The sequence below is a fragment of the Anguilla anguilla genome, chromosome 11 (assembly GCF_013347855.1).
Source record: "Anguilla anguilla isolate fAngAng1 chromosome 11, fAngAng1.pri, whole genome shotgun sequence".
Classification (NCBI taxonomy): domain Eukaryota; kingdom Metazoa; phylum Chordata; class Actinopteri; order Anguilliformes; family Anguillidae; genus Anguilla; species Anguilla anguilla.
This window is the reverse complement of record NC_049211.1, coordinates 34,438,147-34,458,994: the sequence shown is the minus strand read 5'-3', so window position 1 is coordinate 34,458,994 and position 20,848 is coordinate 34,438,147. Positions and strand designations below refer to the sequence as shown.

Genomic DNA, 20,848 nt, shown 5'->3' with positions numbered 1-20,848 from the left:
CCTGTTATTTGTTCGTGCTGTTCTTAAATGACAATGATACATCTTGGTTGCCTTTTTTAAATGCACCCTAAACATTACTTTGTCCCAGAATTCATTTCTTCTCTTCTTGAGGTTTGACAAAGTGTTTTCATCCTATCCTCAAGTTTTTCTTTTTAAATCTGTGAATGTATTTACCTTAACCCACACACCATGAACATGTCAATGTAAAATGTTTTCTATCTGCAGTTATGTAATGCATTTAGTACCTAAATATAGTATGTGAAAGAAAGTTCTATATTACAAACAATAGTATATTCTGCATTGTATACTTGCAAGCAATCTTAGTGTTCTAAGAACCAACAACAGTTCAGTCAGTGAAAATTTGCTCTTCTGTGTCTCCAAACATGGGGCCTCATTCGCAAAACTTTTGTTAAATTATTCTTACTTTTGTTCTTAAAAATGTTCCTTCGAAAAACCAATATGGGATTCATGACACATATGCAGACCTTTGTTTTTATGCATTTGCCAGGTGTATGAGATGTTGAATGCTCACAATCCAGTTCAAATAAATAATCTTTTTGTTGTAAGAATAACACAATCTTACCTACAACTCATCTTAAACCAACAAAGAGTATAGCTTTAAGGTTTTTACATGTAAATGTGTTCGGGTAATGCAAAAGACAAAGTTTTTTGTTTTATTTTGTTTGTATGTAGAATATTATTGCCCATAGGTTATGACTGTTGGATGGCCTGAAAAACTGCCACACATGTTCAACACTGCCTTCACCGAAAAATTATGGATTGTTTGCAACTATCGACGTGAAACTGAATAAATATTCAGGTTTTATTTTTACATTGAATGGTGCTGTTTCTTATTTAAATAAAATAATGTGGAAAAGAACACAAGACCAAAGGCAGGTTTTTTTATTTTAGAAGAGCACCAGCCATGTTCTTCCAAAAGCAGTTTGAGCAACTGCTGTTTGCTGAGTAAATACAGGCATCCACCGAAGCCAGAGACATTTTAACTTCGATTTTAACTATGCAGAGGCTCAAAGAACAACGCTTCTGACCGGGCAGGACCATCGGTTTGGAGTTTTTGAAGGGAAGTCGAAGCACAGAAGGTAAGGGAAGTGTTGTCAGCCATAGCCTTCTACATGCTATCAACGATTAGATAATATAGGCCTTCAGAACTATAGCCCAAGTCCTAGGTCTGAAATGTCTACTCATTTGGCATGTTAGCATAAATCTTTTCAAGTTGAAGTACATATTAGCTCAGATACGCATTTTATTTTACGTATTGTAAGTCACCAAGGATGCTGAGAAGTCCTGAAAAGTGCGTCCATTTGCCAGAGGTCTGGCAACTGAAATGCACAGGATACATTTTTAAGCAAAGAAGTTTCTGCATTAATATTAATTATTTGTGGTCTTTTATGTGCTTTTTTATATCAGTGACTAATTGGTCTTTTTCAATAAGTTTGTGTGTTCTGTTAATTTCTACTGTGTTTACACTGTAATGGTAACTTCTGCAGCTTTCTGTCCACATCTACTGTCCATACAGTGATGTTTTCCTGCCTGACGGTGAAATTGCAACTTAGACTTTTTATTTAACTAACTAAAATACATTAAAACATTTTATAATGACAATAAAAATAGACAGTGAATAGAAATTTCACTGTCAGCCATTTCAATATAGTTTTAAGAGTATATGTTTTAAATAGTTTAAAATTAAAGATCAACTGTTTAATCAGCTGTCCGCATCTGGAAAAAAAGAAAAAGAAAAAAGATCATCATAAACATTTAGCGGCCTACGTGGAAGTGCACAGTCAGTTTTACTGCAACGTGGGTGTGCTTCAGTTTGATAAAAATGCCATATAACAATTGAGGGTTATGCTCAGTGAGATGAGGTCTGGGTGGCATTTTTTATGTAATTCCTGCAAAAAAAGGCAAGATATATACACTCACCGGCCACTTCATTAGGTGACAGGAGTGGCACCCGGTGTGGTCTTCTGCTGCTGTAGCCCATCTGCTTCAAGGTTTGACGTGGTGTGCATTCAGAGATGCTCTTCTGCATACCTCGGTTGTAACGAGTGGTTATTTGAGTTACTGTTGCCTTTCTATCAGCTCAAACCAGTCTGGCCATTCTCCTCTGACCTCTGCCATCAACAACGCATTTTCGCCCAGAGAACTGGCGCTCACTGGATATTTTCTCTTTTTCGGACCATTCTCTGTAAACCCTAGAGATGGTTGTGCGTGAAAATCCCAGTAGATCAGCAGTTTCTGAAATACTCAAACCAGCCCGTCTGGCACCAATGCAACCATGCTGCGTTCAAAGTCACTTAAATCACCTTTCTTCCCCATTCTGATGCTTGGTTTGAACTTCAGCAGATCGTCTTGACCATGCCTACATGCCTAAATGCATTGAGTTGCTGCCACGTGATTGGCTGATTAGATATTTGCATTAACAGGTGCAGTTTGCAGTTGAACAGGTGTACCTAATGAAGTGTCCGGTGAGTGTATATATATACCGTGAGCAAAATCAGTGCTTTCATAAGCAGAAACACAGAGTTATATTCCTGGGTTCCGGAAGGTTTTATGTTAGATGCAGTTAACCAATTAGTGAGCATGGCCTTTAAAATGTTTATAAACTACAATGTATCCTTTTCACACTGAAGCTAAGCAAGGCTGAGAGTGGATACTACTGTAATTGGATGAGAGATCACAGAGAAATTAACTTGCTCATTCTTAACCCATGTTCTCATTTTGGGTCAAATTGACCCGTTTCAGAGGAATTACACTTTTGAGAGCTATATTTCAAAACCAGGGACTAATCCAGTATAAGTTTGGTTCTTGTTTGGCTTTTCTATTTGTTGTTCATCATCCGTAATTGCTTCATTTCTTTTTGCCCATATGGTTTCTTTGAATATAATAAATAATAAGATTCATATGAGACTTAATAGAGAATGTCAGTTTAAAACAATACATATAATCTACTGCATGAAAACCTTGTTTCATTTTAATTTTTCACAGATAAACATGATTTATGTCCCATACCTTGTTATATTGGACTTTAAAAAATATAAATCACATCTTGATCACAACTGAATGATGCTTTCATTTTTAAATGTGATCTAGCAGAGGTATATGGCAACCATAAACCATACATTTTGTTTATATTGTTTTAAATTGAGATGGAGATGATATATATTTTTGCATAAATGTTATTTCTGTTGTTTTAAAATCTCAATAATGTACTGAATCTATTTCACTCAGGCTAACCGTTTCACAGGACAAACAGACAAACAGAAAACAGTAGATAAGTGTTCCTGGGTCAGTAGGGCCATATAAAGATCTAATGCCCCAGAGCAGAGATGAGGCACTGTGCCCCATAAGATGTGAGCTGAGGTTCTGATTCACCACCATTGAAGATCCTGTGGCACTGTTCAAATTAGTTAGGGGTGTAAACCCCAGTGTCCTGGTCAAATTTCCACAAAATAATCTGGAACAATCTGACCATTTTATTTACTATTTCCTTAATTCCTTTTATTGTCAAAACATTTGATTCGCCAGGTCATATTTAACCTATCCAGAGAAATAAAAGTGCGTACATAAAAAATTATTGGGCAAATACATGTGTGATTACTGGAAAAGCTGCCTGACTTCTTCAACAAGTTCATTGACTTTGACGCTCAAGAATTTGTCCACACAATATTAGTTGGGAGACAGCGACATCTACTGACATCGGATAAAAAAACGTGAGACTTCGGCTTGAAGATTGGTGAATCGTGACTTGCTTGACATTGCCGTTTTTTTAAGAACATTTCCATAACCATAGTGAAGTATTGATTCCAGGAGCGTGATGTTGAGAGACTGTTAAATTGTCCTGAATTTTCCCCTTTGTTAAAAGTTATCTAATTTGACCCACAACTGAAAAGGTGAAATTTTAGTGTCCAAGAGTGAGAAAAGTATTGTTATTACTTCAAATTCATGTACGTAAAATATGTAGGCTATTTATGTGCGGGTTTTCATGTGTAATATGGATTGCTTGCCTCTTTTGTTGTAGTTACACCTCCGTACAGTAGCCTACACCTCTGGGCCACCTGCAACCTATGTCTCCACCATTTTGAATGCAAGCTTCCATAGATGCATTTATTTTGGAGGTATTTTTGTAACAACAACATTTTTGTCTATTTGTACCCATACGTTAAAGTGGCATCATCTTCCCCCAACATAAAGGTGCATGCTTTTTACGCTCTGAGGTGGAGAGTGGTTATGACTTGGGCCTTGACTTTAAACGTGTCCGTTATTCGGGACTTGACTTGGACTTCAAATACAATAGTTGAGAATTACTTGTGGCTTGTAGAAGTGTAATTTGGTCCCATCTCTGTTAAACATCCGACCACCCATCGTTGTACTGAATGTTACATCGGAACACGCGTATTAATGTGCATAATAAAACCATTTTAATCCCAACATTACATGCATGTAAAGCCATTCCTTCATAATATTGACAAATAGAATCACAGATTGAATTAATAAGGTATTATAAAATTGTATGATTATTATTACAAAATGTATGCATCTCAAAATACATGAATGACAATGTATATTGACTATAATTTACAATTCACATTAAGTACGAAGGTAGAAAAGAGTATAGGAAGTAGCAGTTACGTCCATCTATTCACTACAAAAGTCTGCCAGTGTGTCACAAGTTGAAAGAAAAAAAAAACCCTAAATATGAAAATGTTAACAATAGTTCAGAAAAGAAACGGATAAACACAAACAGCATATGAGAATAAAATACGCGGACACACAAATAATAGCGCACGACGTGTGAAGTCACGTGCTACAGTGTAGCCATAGAGGGATTTTGGCGTCTACCGCGTACCCGGAACTGAGGACCAGCTGGGACAGGTCAGTGTATGATTGTGTTATTGAGCTTCGACAATGTTTTCTTGCAATTGTTTACCCTTTAGATGATAATTTATTGATTTGGTGTTGGCTATCGCTAATGCCACGTCAGTCTACACCCTGACAGACTGATCACAATCTCGTTTTAACCTGGCTAATAAACCAGCTTACTAGCCTGCTAACGTTAGCTACATGATAATACAAACAAGCACTGCAGTAATTTTAAAGCGCTTTGGTCCTGTGTAAATTAAATCTCAACAAAAAACGTTTTTAGCGGACAAAAATGCAAAGTTACTCGCGCATACAAAGCACTGTCTGTAAGTCATTAATTAAAACTAGCAACATCTAGGCCTGCCGTTAAAAATATTGATATCAGAACTCAGACCATACATTCATGGACTAGGCTGAACTACCTTCCTCCCTCTGTGCCATAGCCCAGGACAATGCCCTGGGCTGGGCTTATAGGCGAACGTCTTGACCTGCGGGCTTGAGACGCAATACAACTAGCATGCCTCTGAATTTAACTTCGTACACTCCATGATTTAATTTGACCATGTATCATTATATAGGACTTTAATAATTGCTAACTATAAGATTGACTAAAGAGGTAAGTTTTGAGGAGTGTGATGTTTACAATTTCTGTCCTACACTTGAAGACCGAAATCGTGTTTGAAGCCTGCACATGCATAGGGAGATCCATAAATCAGGAGCTCTATAAGATAATTGTAATTTTAGATATACTTGGAATTTTCACATAGCCAGCATCTTGAGAACAACGTAATCTTGGAGGAGAGTAAGGAATAAGTTACTCACTGAGATATTCTAGAGCTAGACCATTTAAAGCTTTATAAATTAGCAGCAGAATCATATAGTCAATTCTATATTTGACAGGCAGCCAGTGAAGAGATTTGAGTACTGGACTGATGTTACCATTTCTTAGTTCTAGTAATGACCCTATCAGCTGTGATAGTGCAACCTGTGTACATCTTATATTCAAATGTTTTTGGGATGGGTTAATTGTATTAAGTGTTATAAGAAATTGGTCAGACAGAATATGATTACGAAAGTGAATTATAGCATCACTAACTTCACCACCAAAATGTAAGACCAGGTATAAGGTATGACTGCAATAATGTGTGGGACAAAATTTTGATTAATTCTAAGATATTCATGAATGCAGAGATATTCATTTATTTTACATTGTAAAATAAATTATACTATTTTACTTATTTGGCTAAACTTTATCTGACCCACAAACATACAGTTCATTAATGGGTAACATGTCTGGTTAGGTTTGCAAGATTTATATTTAATGTGCCCAAATATTTGTCATTTTTATCCCCCTGTAATGTAAAAGATTTTTTTATTGGTATAATTGTCTCTTTGTAAATGTGAATGTTATATAATGATAGAAAAATATCTGCATGGGTATAATAAAGTATTCAATTTATCTATTTATCTATTTATCTATCTACAGCAGCGCCACACTAACTGTCTGTGGGTAGCGACCCCAGTTTCGGTCGCGGGGAGATATCTGTTGGGTCGTGAAATCATTATGAGTTACCCCAGATTTACACCAAACACGGCTTTCCTGTGGCGCTCTTGCCAGAAGCCGTTTGTTTTCAATGGAGAGGGAGGCGAACCACGCAATTCCGACTGCGCTCTGCCAAACTGCTTACAATAATTGTACTTGGTGCTCTTGCTTGGCTAGCAAGTTCTTGTTTAGGCCAGCGGTTCACAAAGTGTGTGTCGGTCAGCCAAACTTAGGTCACGGGGACATCTGTTTGGTCGTGGTATCGTGTAGCTTACAGTACAATTTCAATGCAATTAGCCCAATATGAAAAAGGTGTTAGCATTCATTAATGTTACTCTGTGTGTATACAAATAAATGCTGAATAGAAAAAATAAAACTAGTTAAAACGCATTTTTATTGTTTGCATTTGACAGTGTATTTCATTTGATCGTTTAAATGCCTGCTTTAATGTTGACGGGCAAGTCGCTACTGTACGCCAGGATATTCCACCTCATTTACTTCTTTATTGCTCGTACAATGTAAGATACCTAAATAATAGCATTAGAAACTTGTTTAATGTTCCCCTGGGAAATGGATAAGTGGCTGATACCTCCCATTAAAAAGAGACTCACTGAAGAGGGCGGTAACATTAATGAGAAGAAATGTTTTGTTTTATCCTATTTATTTCTGTTTGGCAGCTTTGAGCACTTTAATCATAATATGCTTCATTGAGAAAGCCTTAAATTTTGTTAATTTGACTGTGCTTTCTGTGATTAGTTGCCAGCTAATTTCAGTAACTTTGACCTTTCATTAACCTTTTAGGTATTAACAACATGGCTATTGTCAGCGGTTTAACAACCAATTAACAATTGATTGTTAATGATATCAGCATGGATTGATGTCTTTGGGTCTTTGCTAAAAATGTGTGCACCCCTGATCTACAGTACCTGTTTTACAATCAGTATCACAATATATTCAAAAACTTGTAATTTAGTAAAATTAACTTGACTTCAGAAGAGATGCGTCTTCAGACTGCGGCAGAAGATGGGTGATGACTGAGTGGGTTCGTATAACAGGGAGTGCAAGTCGCCCTGCTGCAGCAGAGCGGAGTGGTTGAGCTGGCATGCAGGATTGAATCATGCCCTGTCCAAGCTGGTGCTGCTTCTCAGCTATTTCACATTACCGTTTACAGACCCTAATGTTACAGGTTGCTGACTTGTATTTAGGTATGTCCACAGAAGAACTCTTTAGTGCGATTTCTGTTAGCAAAGCCCACTTGATCATGAACAGTAAGCAAAGCAGTTGGTAACTGGTAGTAAGGCTGCTAGCACAGTAAATGTAAAGAAGAACTTCATTGTAAATGGTAAATTGACTGCATTTATATAGCACTTTTATCCAAAGCACTTTACAATTGATGCCTCTCATTCACCCATTCACACACACACACACACACACCAACGGTGAAAGGCTGCCATGCAAGGTACCAATCAGCTCGTTGGGACACTTTGACACGCCCAGGGCGGGGGATCGAACCGGCAACCCTCCAACTGCCAGACAACCGCTCTTACCCTCCTGAGCCATGTCGCCCCATTGTCCGCCTGCACGAACGTCCTGAAATGTATGAAAACGCATTTGCTTTCGAGTGACACAGGATGTATCTTTTTTTTCCCCTCGACCAGCAACACACAGGCAGTCGATGGCCGATGAAAATGAGCTTCTTTGCGTCGGGCCCTCAGAGGAAGAAGCGGCGGGCGACGGGTTCCCCGCTCCCCCGCCGCCGAACTACGTATGCACGCTGACGCCGGAGCTGGTGGCCAAGGCGCGGGAGGAGCTCCAGGAGAAGCCGGAGTGGCGGCTCCGGGACGTCCAGGCGCTGCGGGACATGGTCCTGAAGGAGCAGCCCAACCTGAGGACCCGGCTGGATGACGCCTTCCTCCTGCGCTTCCTGCGCGCGCGCAAGTTCGACTACGACCGCGCCCTGCAGCTGCTGCTCAACTACCACGGCAGCCGGCGGGCGTGGCCCGAGGTCTTCAGCGACCTGCGGCCCTCCACCGTCAAGCACGTGCTGGACCTGGGCTTCCTGACGGTGCTGCCCCAGCCGGACCCCAACGGACGCTACATCCTGTGCCTGCGGCCTGGTCAGTACCACCACCCCCCCACCCCCCCCACCCCCCCCGTCGTCTCCACACGAACGCAGGCTCGCTCCGCACCCATCATTCCTGAACCTGGGCAGGCGTCAGTCTTCATTTTTTGCTGTATGCTATTCAGAAATTATATTGGTTTTCCAGTAAGGAGAAACCAGAAGTTGTAGTCTTCAGCATATAGACATATGTTACTCTTTTTTCCTTTTTATTCATTTTTAAATGATTGACTTTCCTTTAGCTTTCAGGGTCAGGATAATTTTTAGGAGTGTCCTTAAAAACTGAGGGACAACATATTTTTGTGAAAGATTAAAGCTATGAAGGGAGGTTTTTGTTATCTGAGCCCGCCCTCTGCAGGTAAGTAGTGGTATGACAACTATTTGAGGACATTTGACATGGTTGATATGATGCCCAAATGGGACTAGCACAGGGCTGCCCAACCCTTTTCCTGGAGATCTCCTGTCCTCTCGGTTTTCATTTCAACCCTAATTTGGCGCACACAACTCTACTAATTAGCAGCTCAGTGAGATCTCTAGCTGTTGAATGAGGTGTGCCGTGGCTATAGTGCAGCAAGAATGGCAGGCTGGTTCAGTCCACATCCACTGGCTGCCTTATGGTAAAGCCACACATTCTCCAATGAAATCATCTGGCATCACTCTTGACTCCCACAATCGGCTGCTTGTGGGCGTTTTCTATTTTTAAAAGTGTTTGTTGAATGTGTATTGACGTATATTCGTAAATCACCACGAAGCAATAATTAACTAGTTCTCCTTAACAGAACTATCCCTGCATTGCATTGTGGACGCAAAAAATTGGCTCCCATTGAAATGAATTATGGCAATTATGAAGTTGTTTTTGTTGGAGGATGTGTGGCTTCAGCCTTACTGTCTTTTCCGTCTCTTCTGTGCCATGCCCCCTAGTGGTGGAATGAGCTTGCCACTACTGTCAGGAGAGCTGATTTGCTGCCCACCTTCCACTGAAAACGCACCTGTTTATACTGCACCTTGGCTCACTAAATGCAGGCTGAACTCTTTAATAGCTCAACCTATTCTAAATCTAAAACGATCCCCTAACCCACAGGTGTCAATCTCCAGTTGTGGAGGGTCACAGTGTCTGCTGGTTTTCCGAGTGTTCATTCAAGTCATTGATTGGCTAAAGAATCTGCACGCGTTGTTCTCAAGGCCTGAATTGGCAGCTGAATGAAAGGAAACCCCAAAAACCTGCACAGACTGCGGCCCTCTGGGACTGTAGTTCGATACCCCTGCCCAAACTCATTTGCTTCCTAAGAGGACTACATTCTGTATTTCCCTTTTGTGCCTTCTATGGTATCAGATATTATATTGTAAGGTGCTGTACTGACTACGAGTGATTCCTCGAGCCGATATGCGGTCGCACTTGCGCAGCTGCTGTCCCCCATGCAGTCCCCCAAGGCTGTGACTGTGCAGCTCAGCTGGTGCTACGGTAGCGTGTGAATTGGTGCCAGTCTGTGCTCTGTTTCCCGGGGCGATGGAAGATGTTGCTCTTTCCTGTGTCATATAATAGGGCGTTCAGAGTCAGAGGTAAATTTAAACCCGGGATTCAAATTATTACGAAATGTGACAAGCTAAAAATAAATGAAGTGCTGTCAAGTTTCTTCATTTTACACTTGTTTACAATTTCACATTTAAGTTGGAAGTGTACAGTTGCAACCAGTTATTTTTTCCCACGTGCATTTTCATTTGCTGTTCCTGTATCTGTCCAGATACCGAGGGGTAAAACAGTCCATCCCAACTGAAAATGAATGTAGGTAATTACAGCATAATCGTTTCACTCCACTTCCCGGGTGTGTTTGCCTGTAGGAAAATGGAAGCCCAGCGATTACCCGTTCGTGGACAACATCCGGGCCATATACCTGACCCTGGAGAAGCTGATCCAGCCGGAGGAGACGCAGGTGAACGGGATCGTGATCCTGGCGGACTACAGCGGGGTGGGCCTGTCGCAGGCCTCCAGCCTGGGCCCCTTTCTCGCCAAGAAGGTCGTGGGCATCCTGCAGGTAAGGCACGTCCCGTACGCTCGCTTGCGTCCTCCAGGTAAGGCACGTCCGTTAACCCTGCTTGCATCCTCCAGGTAAGGCACGTCCGTTAACCCTGCTTGCATCCTCCAGGTAAGGCACGTCCGTTAAGCCTGCTTGCATCCTCCAGGTAAGGCACGTCCGTTAACCCTGCTTGCATCCTCCAGGTAAGGCACGTCCGTTAAGCCTGCTTGCATCCTCCAGGTAAGGCACGTCCGTTAACCCTGCTTGCATCCTCCAGGTAAGGCACGTCCGTTAACCCTGCTTGCATCCTCCAGGTAAGGCACGTCCGTTAACCCTGCTTGCATCCTCCAGGTAAGGCACGTCCGTTAACCCTGCTTGCATCCTCCAGGTAAGGCACGTCCGTTAACCCTGCTTGCATCCTCCAGGTAAGGCACGTCCGTTAACCCTGCTTGCATCCTCCAGGTAAGGCACGTCCGTTAACCCTGCTTGCATCCTCCAGGTAAGGCACGTCCGTTAACCCTGCTTGCATCCTCCAGGTAAGGCACGTCCGTTAACCCTGCTTGCATCCTCCAGGTAAGGCACGTCCGTTAACCCTGCTTGCATCCTCCAGGTAAGGCACGTCCGTTAACCCTGCTTGCATCCTCCAGGTAAGGCACGTCTGTTAAGCCTGCTTGCATCCTCCAGGTAAGGCACGTCCGTTAACCCTGCTTGCATCCTCCAGGTAAGGCACGTCTGTTAAGCCTGCTTGCATCCTCCAGGTAAGGCACGTCCGTTAAGCCTGCTTGCATCCTCCAGGTAAGGCACGTCCGTTAAGCCTGCTTGCATCCTCCAGGTAAGGCACGTCTGTTAAGCCTGCTTGCATCCTCCAGGTAAGGCACGTCCGTTAACCCTGCTTGCATCCTCCAGGTAAGGCACGTCCGTTAAGCCTGCTTGCATCCTCCAGGTAAGGCACGTCCGTTAAGCCTGCTTGCATCCTCCAGGTAAGGCACGTCTGTTAAGCCTGCTTGCATCCTCCAGGTAAGGCACGTCCGTTAAGCCTGCTTGCATCCTCCAGGTAAGGAATATCTGAAGAAAAATAAGAAAACACATTGTTTGGCCGCGTTTTTTCTTTCTTGTCACGATTTGGAAATGTGAATCATATTTGTATCTCTGTCTCTATGTCCTCCATGAATTTAGGAGGACAAATTTCAGGATTGCTTTTTCTTGTTTTGTATTTATGCATAGGCAATATCACACACATCCATAGCATCATGTTTTTGCATTCATACATGTGCTATTCTCTCGTTTATTACATTATTCTGTTTACTGGTTAAATGGTGCCCACGTGTCGGAGGGTTCCTGTTCATCTCAGTGAAGCTTTGCCTTTCTGTTTCAGGATGGGTTTCCCATTAGAATCAAGGCGGTCAACATTATAAACGAGCCTCGTATTTTCAAGGGCATATTTGCCATTATCAAGCCCTTCCTGAAGGAGAAGATGGCGGAGAGGGTGAGTGTCCTGCAGTCTCTGTCAGTTTCAGTTGACAGCTTCCTCTGCCTTGTAAAGACACAGCTGCGAAAAATGAAGTCCTTCAACTGTCAGACAGAATATTTGATTCTATCCCAGTGTTCAAGAGACATTACTCTCTTGAGTCAGATTTACTTTGTAGTTGAGGACATTACCAAGACACACTCCTTACTTGATACAAAGATGAATGCTCACATTAATGCAAACTGGCAGCCATTAGCAGTACTCTGGATACGGAGAAGAGTCACTTCCCCTTCAGAAGGGGAGACCTTCAAGCTTGAGGCAGCCAGCAGTCCCACAATGCATTGCTTCGTTGTGTTTTTGAACAAAACCCTCATCATTTAAAATGCAAATGACAAAAAAGTAAACAATTTTGAATGAGAGATATTCTAAATTTACCATCCTCTGCATTTTGAGTGGATGTTTTCCAGTTCACCTTTACATTTTTAAGTATTTTTTTAGTAATCTCAGCAAGTCACGTTGTGTTGGCAAAAGAATAAAAACAGTAACGAGCTTGATTTTTCTTGAAAAATTTGATGAAAACTATAACAAACTTGATTTGTGCCAAGGATCATGTTGGTATCAACTACACTTAATGAGTAGATTTTTAACTATTATTTTCAATATCAATAAGTGTAAAGGCTGAATTTTCAGGTCCTCTTAACAGATTTGTTTTTTCAGGTATTGACACCATTCTCGTTTTATCTTGTTTATGAAGTTGTGGCCCTTCATTCAGAATATGATTCAAGCCAATAGATCAAGTATGAGTTGTGCTACGTTCAAGACATCTCAGAACTTGGATATTTCAAATGGGGAATTGCCGACTTCTGACGTCACTGCTTTCAGGCTGTTTTACTCGGGAAAAACATGGATTCCCACAGGAAACACTGCTTTATTTTTTTTTGTTAAGGAATAGGCTATATTAAATGAGTTAATAGTGAAACCTTGAAGCAACAGGTCAGGAGGGCGGCACGGTGATGCATTGGGTAGTGGGTAGTGTAGTTTTTATATTTAAAATATGGTCAAAAAATGCAGAATATTGAACCACTTATGGCAGCCATATTTTATTCAGTTGTGTTTGAACTTTGCATACTTGTTACGGACCAGTAAAAACGGGCAAGGTACCGTTTTTCATGTCAATCGGCTTTACGGTTCATGAAAAGATTTTTAAGTATTTATTTTTTACATTTAAAATATTGAATTGCTCGGGGCGGCCATGATCCAATCATGTTCAAAATTAGTACACATCAATGTCAAACTGCATTTTGACCCACCAAGTCTGTGAACAATTGGCACAAGAATGATTGACATAGCCTCATTTGCATATTTTCTCATTTATGGTACTGATTAATTTGCAAGTAGCATGGTTTGATGTAGGAACTTTGCCTTTTGAAACTTGTTAGAGACTGGTACAAACATGCTTTATGCCAATTTTTCTGTATATTGGACTTTGGTGTTTTTCAAAAAAAAATTCATCATCTTTTATTGCTGTGAGGGTGTGGCTTTGAGTCCTCTACCTACCGGCCAACTCTCACAAAAAGCGACAATTATTTTAAAGACTTATGGCCATTCTTCTGCAAAAAGAAGGCTGAATAATAATAGAAATAACAATGAAAATAGGGCTCCAGCTCCCTTTGGGGACATGCACCCTAATAATAATAGTTACAACATTCATTCAAGTTAATACATTATTGTAATTGCAGTCATTCACATCGGCAATTGTGATATTAATAAAGTGGAGCTCCCTGTGTTTTCCCCTTTTAATACTAATTATTATCCCCATCATCATTATCATCCCAGCTTTCATAATCATAATAATGACACTTGACTATAATGATACTGATATTTGTTACCATAATTATAGTACCCGTAAAGTGAACCTCTGCCCTGTTTCCTGGGTAGTTTGTTCTTCACGGCTCGGACCTGAACTCCCTGCATCGCACCATCCCGCGCGCGGTGCTGCCGGAGGAGTACGGCGGGGTGCTGGGCTGCCTGGACGCGGCCGCCTGGTCCAAGACGCTGATGGACTCGGAGGTGGAGTTCGTGGTGGAGTTCTGCCAGCCCGACCCACTAGAGGGCGTCGTTCTCCCAGACTCCATGCTGTTCGAAGGGGAGCAGGGCGGCGCTCAGTGCGAGGATGTGTACAGGGGCCTGCGGTCGCAGCTCTACTACTGCTACTGACCCCGCCAGCTGCTGAACGCTGCCAGCAGGGAGGAGGGCCCGCCAACCGCTTCTTTCCAAACATCCGTTTTCTCGTCTCTCATTTTAAGCAGCTGGACAATTTTTGGTTTTCTTCGTTTTAAAAAGGGAAATTTAACTCTGTTTGTTGGCCGTCCTCGTCGCGCTGGGTGCTGGGTTAAAGTAGCCGAACCGTGGTAGCAGGAGAGGTCTTGCGTGGAGCAGCGTAGCTTAGCACAGTGCCGTTTCCGTGGTGGCTTCAGGGTCAATTGTGGAGAGGACTTCAATTTAACAGCACTGTGCTTTCGATTGTGGCTTAGTTTAGTTTTTCATGTTGAATGATTTCAAGCCAATTACATGCTAGATAGATGAGGTGGAGGAAGTACATTCCAAGGTGTGTGTGTGTGTGTGTTTGTGTGTGTGTGTGTGTGTTGGGGCAACCAATTCCAAAGTTGTTTTGCATTTTCAAATTGTGTGGTTTGTTTCATAGCTGTAATGCTTTTTTTATGTTAACCTTAAACATTTCTTTTGCCTTAAAAATTACAATAATGATAATCGGCCTCTCCCTCTGGCTCTACAGTATGCATGAGCTCATTTTATAGGATTTGGCGTTGAGGACATGGCAGAAGACTCAGAGGAAGATTGATGGTTGGTTACCATTACTATTAATGTTTCTGTTGAGAAATTATACGTACTTACTGCTTGGTACCATGATTGTATTAGCATTCACCCAGAACAGTGACTCTGAAGCAATATTTGTTCCTCAGGACACCATGTTCCAATGTTTTTATCTGAATTTGTTCCACGTTAAAATGCAGGGTGAAACGTTAAAAAAAATTGCCATCAGCTTGTTCATTCCATAAATATATGCTCAGATTACCCATAGTGCACCAGGTGGTGGAAATGGCCATGGTGGTTAAACTTTTCTGTTGTTTTCCTTTCATTATTGATGAAAATAATTGAAGCCCAGCCAGTCTCATGTTAAAGCTATAATCATGCTGCAAGGACTATATTGTAAAAGGGAATTGTTGTTTCTTTCTCCAGTTTTTACTTTTAAATGTGCAGAACTGTTATTATACTTGTACAGTAGCCAAAGGCCTTCCCTGAAGGAACTAGTCTTTAGATTAGCATGAGTCCACATTAAAAGAAATGATTTTCTTATATACTGGTGCCTGACTTATACCTGATACACCTTTACTGTACTACTGCAACAGACCAGCTGCTTGTATATGTATACATATGCACATTTTTAAAATGTGGGTATATGACATACACATAATGTCGTGGCATTATGATTCTAAGGGGAGATGTTATATCTGTTCTCTGACAGCTTTAGCATAAGGCTTTCCTTACGATGTTACTTAGTAGTCATGTATGGGAGTTTGAGTGTGGACATTATGATTTGATCTCGTACCACACTCTTTTTCTTGTGTCACACTTTGCCAAATATGTCTCAAAGCCATTTAGAGTTCAGATTTTGTTTTATCATATTGTGCAGATTGTGTTTATAAACGCTAAAGATTTATTTTCACTTATGTGATGGTAGATTTATTATTTCATGTTTTATTTTTTAAGACCTTAAAACATAATTTTTCAATAACATTACATATTGTATTTGTGATTGAGCCAATCGTGTATATTTTGATGATTTAGTTGTAGCTTTAAAATGGTCATAATGCAGAGGGTCTTGATCAAAAATAAAGCTTAAACCAGGTACAATTAAATATTTTGTTTATTTTTTTCTTTCAGAAGAGTGCAAACTTATTTTTTGATGAATTTCTAGAAAGCTTGGAGGGCTATTTTGGGTAATGCTTAGTTCCGTTCTCCAGTTGACCTAGAGCAGGCGGAAATCGTAGTATAGAAGTGTCTGGAGACTTCCCAAATAAAAGTATGAGCTGTTATCTTTTCCTATTCCAAGCAGCCATATTGAGTTATTGCCCTTGTTTCAAATTTGGAGAACAAATAGCAAAGGAACAGATGGCAGAAATGAATGGAACAGTTCTGAAGTACAGTATTGCCTTATTTGATGTTTGTCAATGTTACTTGCTGTGTCTGTAATTAGCACATATTCCAGAAATCTTATGAAACAGGTTTTGGTCATATATTGGCCGGACGCATTTACAGGTCAATTCAAAAACAGTCTTTAGCCAGTTTGTGACTTAAATGAATCAATTAGGTGATAAAACACACCAAAAACCAGCAGGCCCTGTGGCCCTCCATGACTGGAATCTGGCACCCCTTTTACGAATGTATAGAAATGTTAAAGCCACACATCTTCTGACGAGAAGCGACTTCACAATTGCCCCCATTTGTTTCAATGGGAGCCGATCTTTCATGCTTACAAGACATGCTGGGATAACTGGTGATGCGTGGCAAGCCGGTGACGTGGCTGGAGGGATGGGGAACATGGTGCAATAACCAATCAGATTAAAGTGAAAACTGTCTCCAGTTTCAAATGTAAATTTCCCCATTCCACACACACTATATGACCAAAAGTATGTGGACACCCCTTGGTCTGGGGCTGTTACTGGCAACTCACTACTGGCTGGTCTGCCAGCATCCGCCATCAGACCCCTGCAGCTCATCCAGAATGCTGCAGCACGTCTGGTCTACAACCTCCCCAGACATTCCCATGTCACCCCCCTGCTCACTGACCTCCACTGGCTGCCTGTTATGGCTCGCATCAAATTTAAGACCTTGGTGCTTGCATACCAGGCAGCTAAGGGGTCAGCACCAGGGTACATTCAGAGGATCATCAGACCCTACACACCAGCCAGACCTCTCCGTTCTGCCACCTCTGGACGCTTGGCACCTCCCCCTCTTCGCGTCTGTACTTCCCGCTCCCGTCTGCTGTCTGTCCTGGCCCCTCGCTGGTGGAATGACCTCCCCGTGACGGTCAGAACAGCAGAGAATCTCACCACCTTCAAACGCAGACTGAAGACTCATCTCTTCAGGCTGCACCTCTCCCCACCCCTCCCTAGCCTATAGTTTAGCTCACTGTACCTAGTTAGGATAATATGATTATGTTAGTGTATCTGGCAGGATTGTTTTTGTCTGATTAGGTGTGATTAGATGTGATTCCAGTGCTAGTTTGTACTTGGTAGGATTCTTGCTTGCTGAACAAGCTTACTCTACAGGGTTGGAGTCCTGATCGATGTGGTCACTTCTGGCACTACGATCCTTACTTCACTCTAGTGTTTCTTTTGCACCTCTACATCATGAACCAATGCACTTGTTGTACGTCGCTCTGGATAAGAGCATCTGCTAAATGCCTATAATGTAATGTAATGTAATGTTTTTCATGGTTTGGGCTAGTTCCCTTAGTTCCAGTGAAGGCAAATCTTAATGCATTAATATTCTGGATGATTCTGTGCTTCCAACTTCGTGGCAACTGGCTGATCTCATTGGAGGATGAGTGACTTCAGCCGAGTGAAATTTTAAAATGGCTAAGCGTTGGCCCTTCTCTGGATGCAGAGAAAGCAATACGTTTTTTCTTTTCCCAAAAATGAAGAGACTCGCAAGAAAGGGGATTTATTTCTGGAGCCCACAGGCACTGCAATACTGCAACAACCCTTACAGTTATTTTCAGTGCCCATTTTCGCCCGGAACTTGTCGCAGAACAGTGTGGTGGATCGGTAAGCCCTACCATTAGCTAGCGATAATTAAATAGCTTTCAAGCTTACACGTGGAATCAAAAGCGTTCTATAAACGGGTGTAATGTCCAGTTTCACACTGCTGTAGAGTCTAATGTTAGTGAACAACAGCTCAGTGTTACGATGTTATTACACTGTATGATGGTAAAGCCTCATTCATGTTGCTTTCTTTTGTCTTGTCTGGTAGTGTAATGTTACTGCATGGAAAAATCTGCTCTGGCCAGCTCTAGTCTAGCAACGAGAAATTGCTTAGATATGGTGTATCATACGGATAGGAATGTTAATGAGCACAGGATACATGCCCACACTGTCCTTGTCAGCTGAAGAGGTCACGATAATCTAAGTGTGTCTATTACAATTTAATGGTTATAACTAGGTTAAAAACTTGAAAAAAAGAAGAAGGCCATCTATTCTGGGGTATACAACCATAATTTGAATCCAGTTTCCTGGACCTTTGCATTTTCCCTTAAACATATTAACACAGTGCAGGTTTGGCATGTTGTCATTTGCTTCGTCTTTGAATTCTCCGTTATCTTCCAGGTGGTTAGTTTTGGTGATCAGGTGTCCACACTTTCACCAATTAGTAGCCTATTGATTCACCTCAGTCGTTATTTGATCAGTTAAAAATAATTAACCTCTTCATATGCAATTGTTTTCAATGTACCACAAGAAGCACAATTTGAGCATGGGAATTTATTCTTCATGACATTACTGACATAATGTGGTTTAAGAAGGTAAATAATCCCTCTAAGCATTAAAAGTACCTCATTAAGAAAAATTAACAGCTTTTTAAAATTTTGGGATTGCAATTGCGGTTGGAATGAAAACCAGCACCCACAGGGGACCCCAGGACTGAGTTTAAAAATCACTGCAATTGACCAGTGATGTTGAGTCTTACCCAAAAAGGGCCAATGTGGGTGCAGGTTTTTGTTTTAACCCAGCACTAGGACACCTGCTTCAACTAATCAACTAAGCATGGTCCTCAATCAAGACATTAATAAGTAGAAGCAGGGCCCTGTTAAACAAAGCAGGATTACTGAGTTCGCTGGATAACTCTACCGAGTAAAACCCAGAACCTTTCCAAATCTGGAACATGGACTGAAATAAAAAGAGCTGTTCCAGGTTTACTCAGAGCTATTATGCAGCTAACTCAGTAGGCTAATCCTGCTTTATGAAATACTCCCAGGTTTTAAAGTGCTGGCCTTTAAAAATGAATACACACAGGTTTATGTAAGATTTGAAACCTCTGGCATAGAGGTTAAATGTGATGTGTTAGGGCGGCCTATAGTTCTACCAAAGGTATGAAAATACGGAAACTTACCTGACGTCACGCCTAAAATAAAGTAGCTTAATTTATGTGAAGAAAACGATGTGTCTAAAATTGAGTGCCACTGAGTTTGATCTAATAAAAAATGTTTTGCAAAGACGAATATTTTAATGTTTAGATACCTTCATATTTCGACATTTCATATTTATATCTTAATATTTAGATTGTTTTTAGTGGTGTGTAGCAGCACAATTACACAATCTGACTGTCCACAATGATGTAGGCTAGTAGCCTATGTGCACTTCGCGTGTAGGTGTAACTGGGCGATCTGTAGGACATTGGATGCAGGCTACTGATCGTATCCTCGCGTAGACATAGTATATGTTACTGTAGGCGGTTACTACAGCCACCCCCGAAGTATGTCTGTAAAATTCCTAAACGCCTTCTTAATGGCTTTGAGTTTGTGCAAAGGGCTGGAAAACAAATTCGACTTACGTCACGCGGGCAGTTTAAGGAAAAATCTTATAGTTTGTCTTGGACCAGTAAAAATTAAAGCGCGACAGCAGTCCAATTGTACACTACACCAGAAATATCATCCCTGCGCGATAAATGTTCCACTTCAATGACTCAATATAGAATATCCGCATTCGGTCGTGCTTGCCTGCCTCAGATGATAGATCTCGCGTAGCCTAGATCCCGTGCAGAACTGATCTCCGTGAATTTCCTTTGAAGTCGTATAAGAGTCAGGAAAAGGGGTGCGACTGGCCGTGGAGTGGTGCTGGCTAACTCCATTTTGGAAACAGCTGTTCCGAGACCAACCCCCGCCGTCCCCTCCCCTTTATTGTTTATCGGGGTTGTCAGAGAAACACACTCCGCCTATGAAGGATGGTTTCCAATATCCAGTCTGAGTTGCGGTTGAAACGAAGCGGATCCCTCCCAGATGTTGCCAGGAAAACGGGCAACTTCTCGACCGTCGCTTCTCTGAGAAGCAGCTCTCGTTGAAACTAGTGGATATAAGAAACTCCTGCAAACCAAGGTCAGTCGGTTTTTACAAAAAACGATGTTTCGACTCAAGTTTTTGTGGAACTTGGAACAATGCATTACATATTTTCTAGCTTGACTGCTACTTGCAACAAAAGCAGCGTCCTCCATTTGAGGCGATGCGAGAAAGTAGCAAATTTCGGATAGTTAGAGCACTTAACATTGTTAGGAGAAGATACAACGTAAAATGTAGCCAATCGCCAATATAAGAAACCCTCGTCGTAACCAAATCAGTGTTTAAATAGCGAGTAGCTAAATGTAGCAACGTTCATGTCAAGTTCAATGCATTTTCTTATTGTGGTCTCTTCCCTGTTAAACAATTTTACATGCGAGCGATCACCGCCCGCGTACCGCCAACGCTTTGGATGACCTAGCTAGTTTTCTCCTTTTCTTAGAAGCAGTTAAGACATTTTGGTCCATTCGTGTCTGAATTTGGAAGGATGGCGTGAGGCGTAGAAGTACCCGATGTAGAGCCCTTTAGGGCTTCTATTTCATTTCGCAAGCAAGCCTCTCGTTTTTAAATAGCTATGATTTGCACGGGCTTTCCGTTAAATGCCATCCTTTAATGTCTGCTTTACACGAATGCCGTGGTTTTGGAAAAATGACCAAAACACACATGTGCAATGATGTGCGTTCCATAGAATCTA

The 20,848-nt window shown here is 41.5% G+C and overlaps 2 protein-coding genes across 4 annotated transcripts in view; both read left to right on the top strand.

The window, feature by feature from the left end:
• The first annotated feature begins 942 nt into the window (after positions 1–942).
• On the top strand, positions 943–15,964 carry ttpal (tocopherol (alpha) transfer protein-like). 2 transcript variants are annotated; one of them, XM_035382783.1, is made up of 5 exons: positions 943–1,100; positions 8,083–8,541; positions 10,383–10,576; positions 11,934–12,044; positions 13,965–15,964. In XM_035382783.1, exons 2-5 carry the CDS (start codon positions 8,100–8,102, stop codon positions 14,241–14,243), a joined length of 1,026 nt encoding a protein of 341 aa, XP_035238674.1. In that variant the 5' UTR covers positions 943–1,100; positions 8,083–8,099; the 3' UTR covers positions 14,244–15,964. The 2 variants fall into 2 exon arrangements, with proteins under 2 accessions (XP_035238674.1, XP_035238675.1); XM_035382784.1 differs by lacking the exon at positions 943–1,100 and adding an exon at positions 4,817–4,893.
• A 3,868-nt stretch (positions 15,965–19,832) lies between these two features.
• pkig (protein kinase (cAMP-dependent, catalytic) inhibitor gamma) overlaps positions 19,833–20,848 on the top strand; it is a 39,160-nt gene continuing 38,144 nt past the window's right edge. Inside the window, exon 1 of one of the 2 annotated variants that reach the window (XM_035380563.1) lies at positions 19,833–20,196. The gene's annotated coding sequence lies outside the window, so the exon portion shown is untranslated. The remainder of the gene's footprint in view (positions 20,197–20,848) is intronic. The other variant, XM_035380562.1, reaches the window with a different exon arrangement.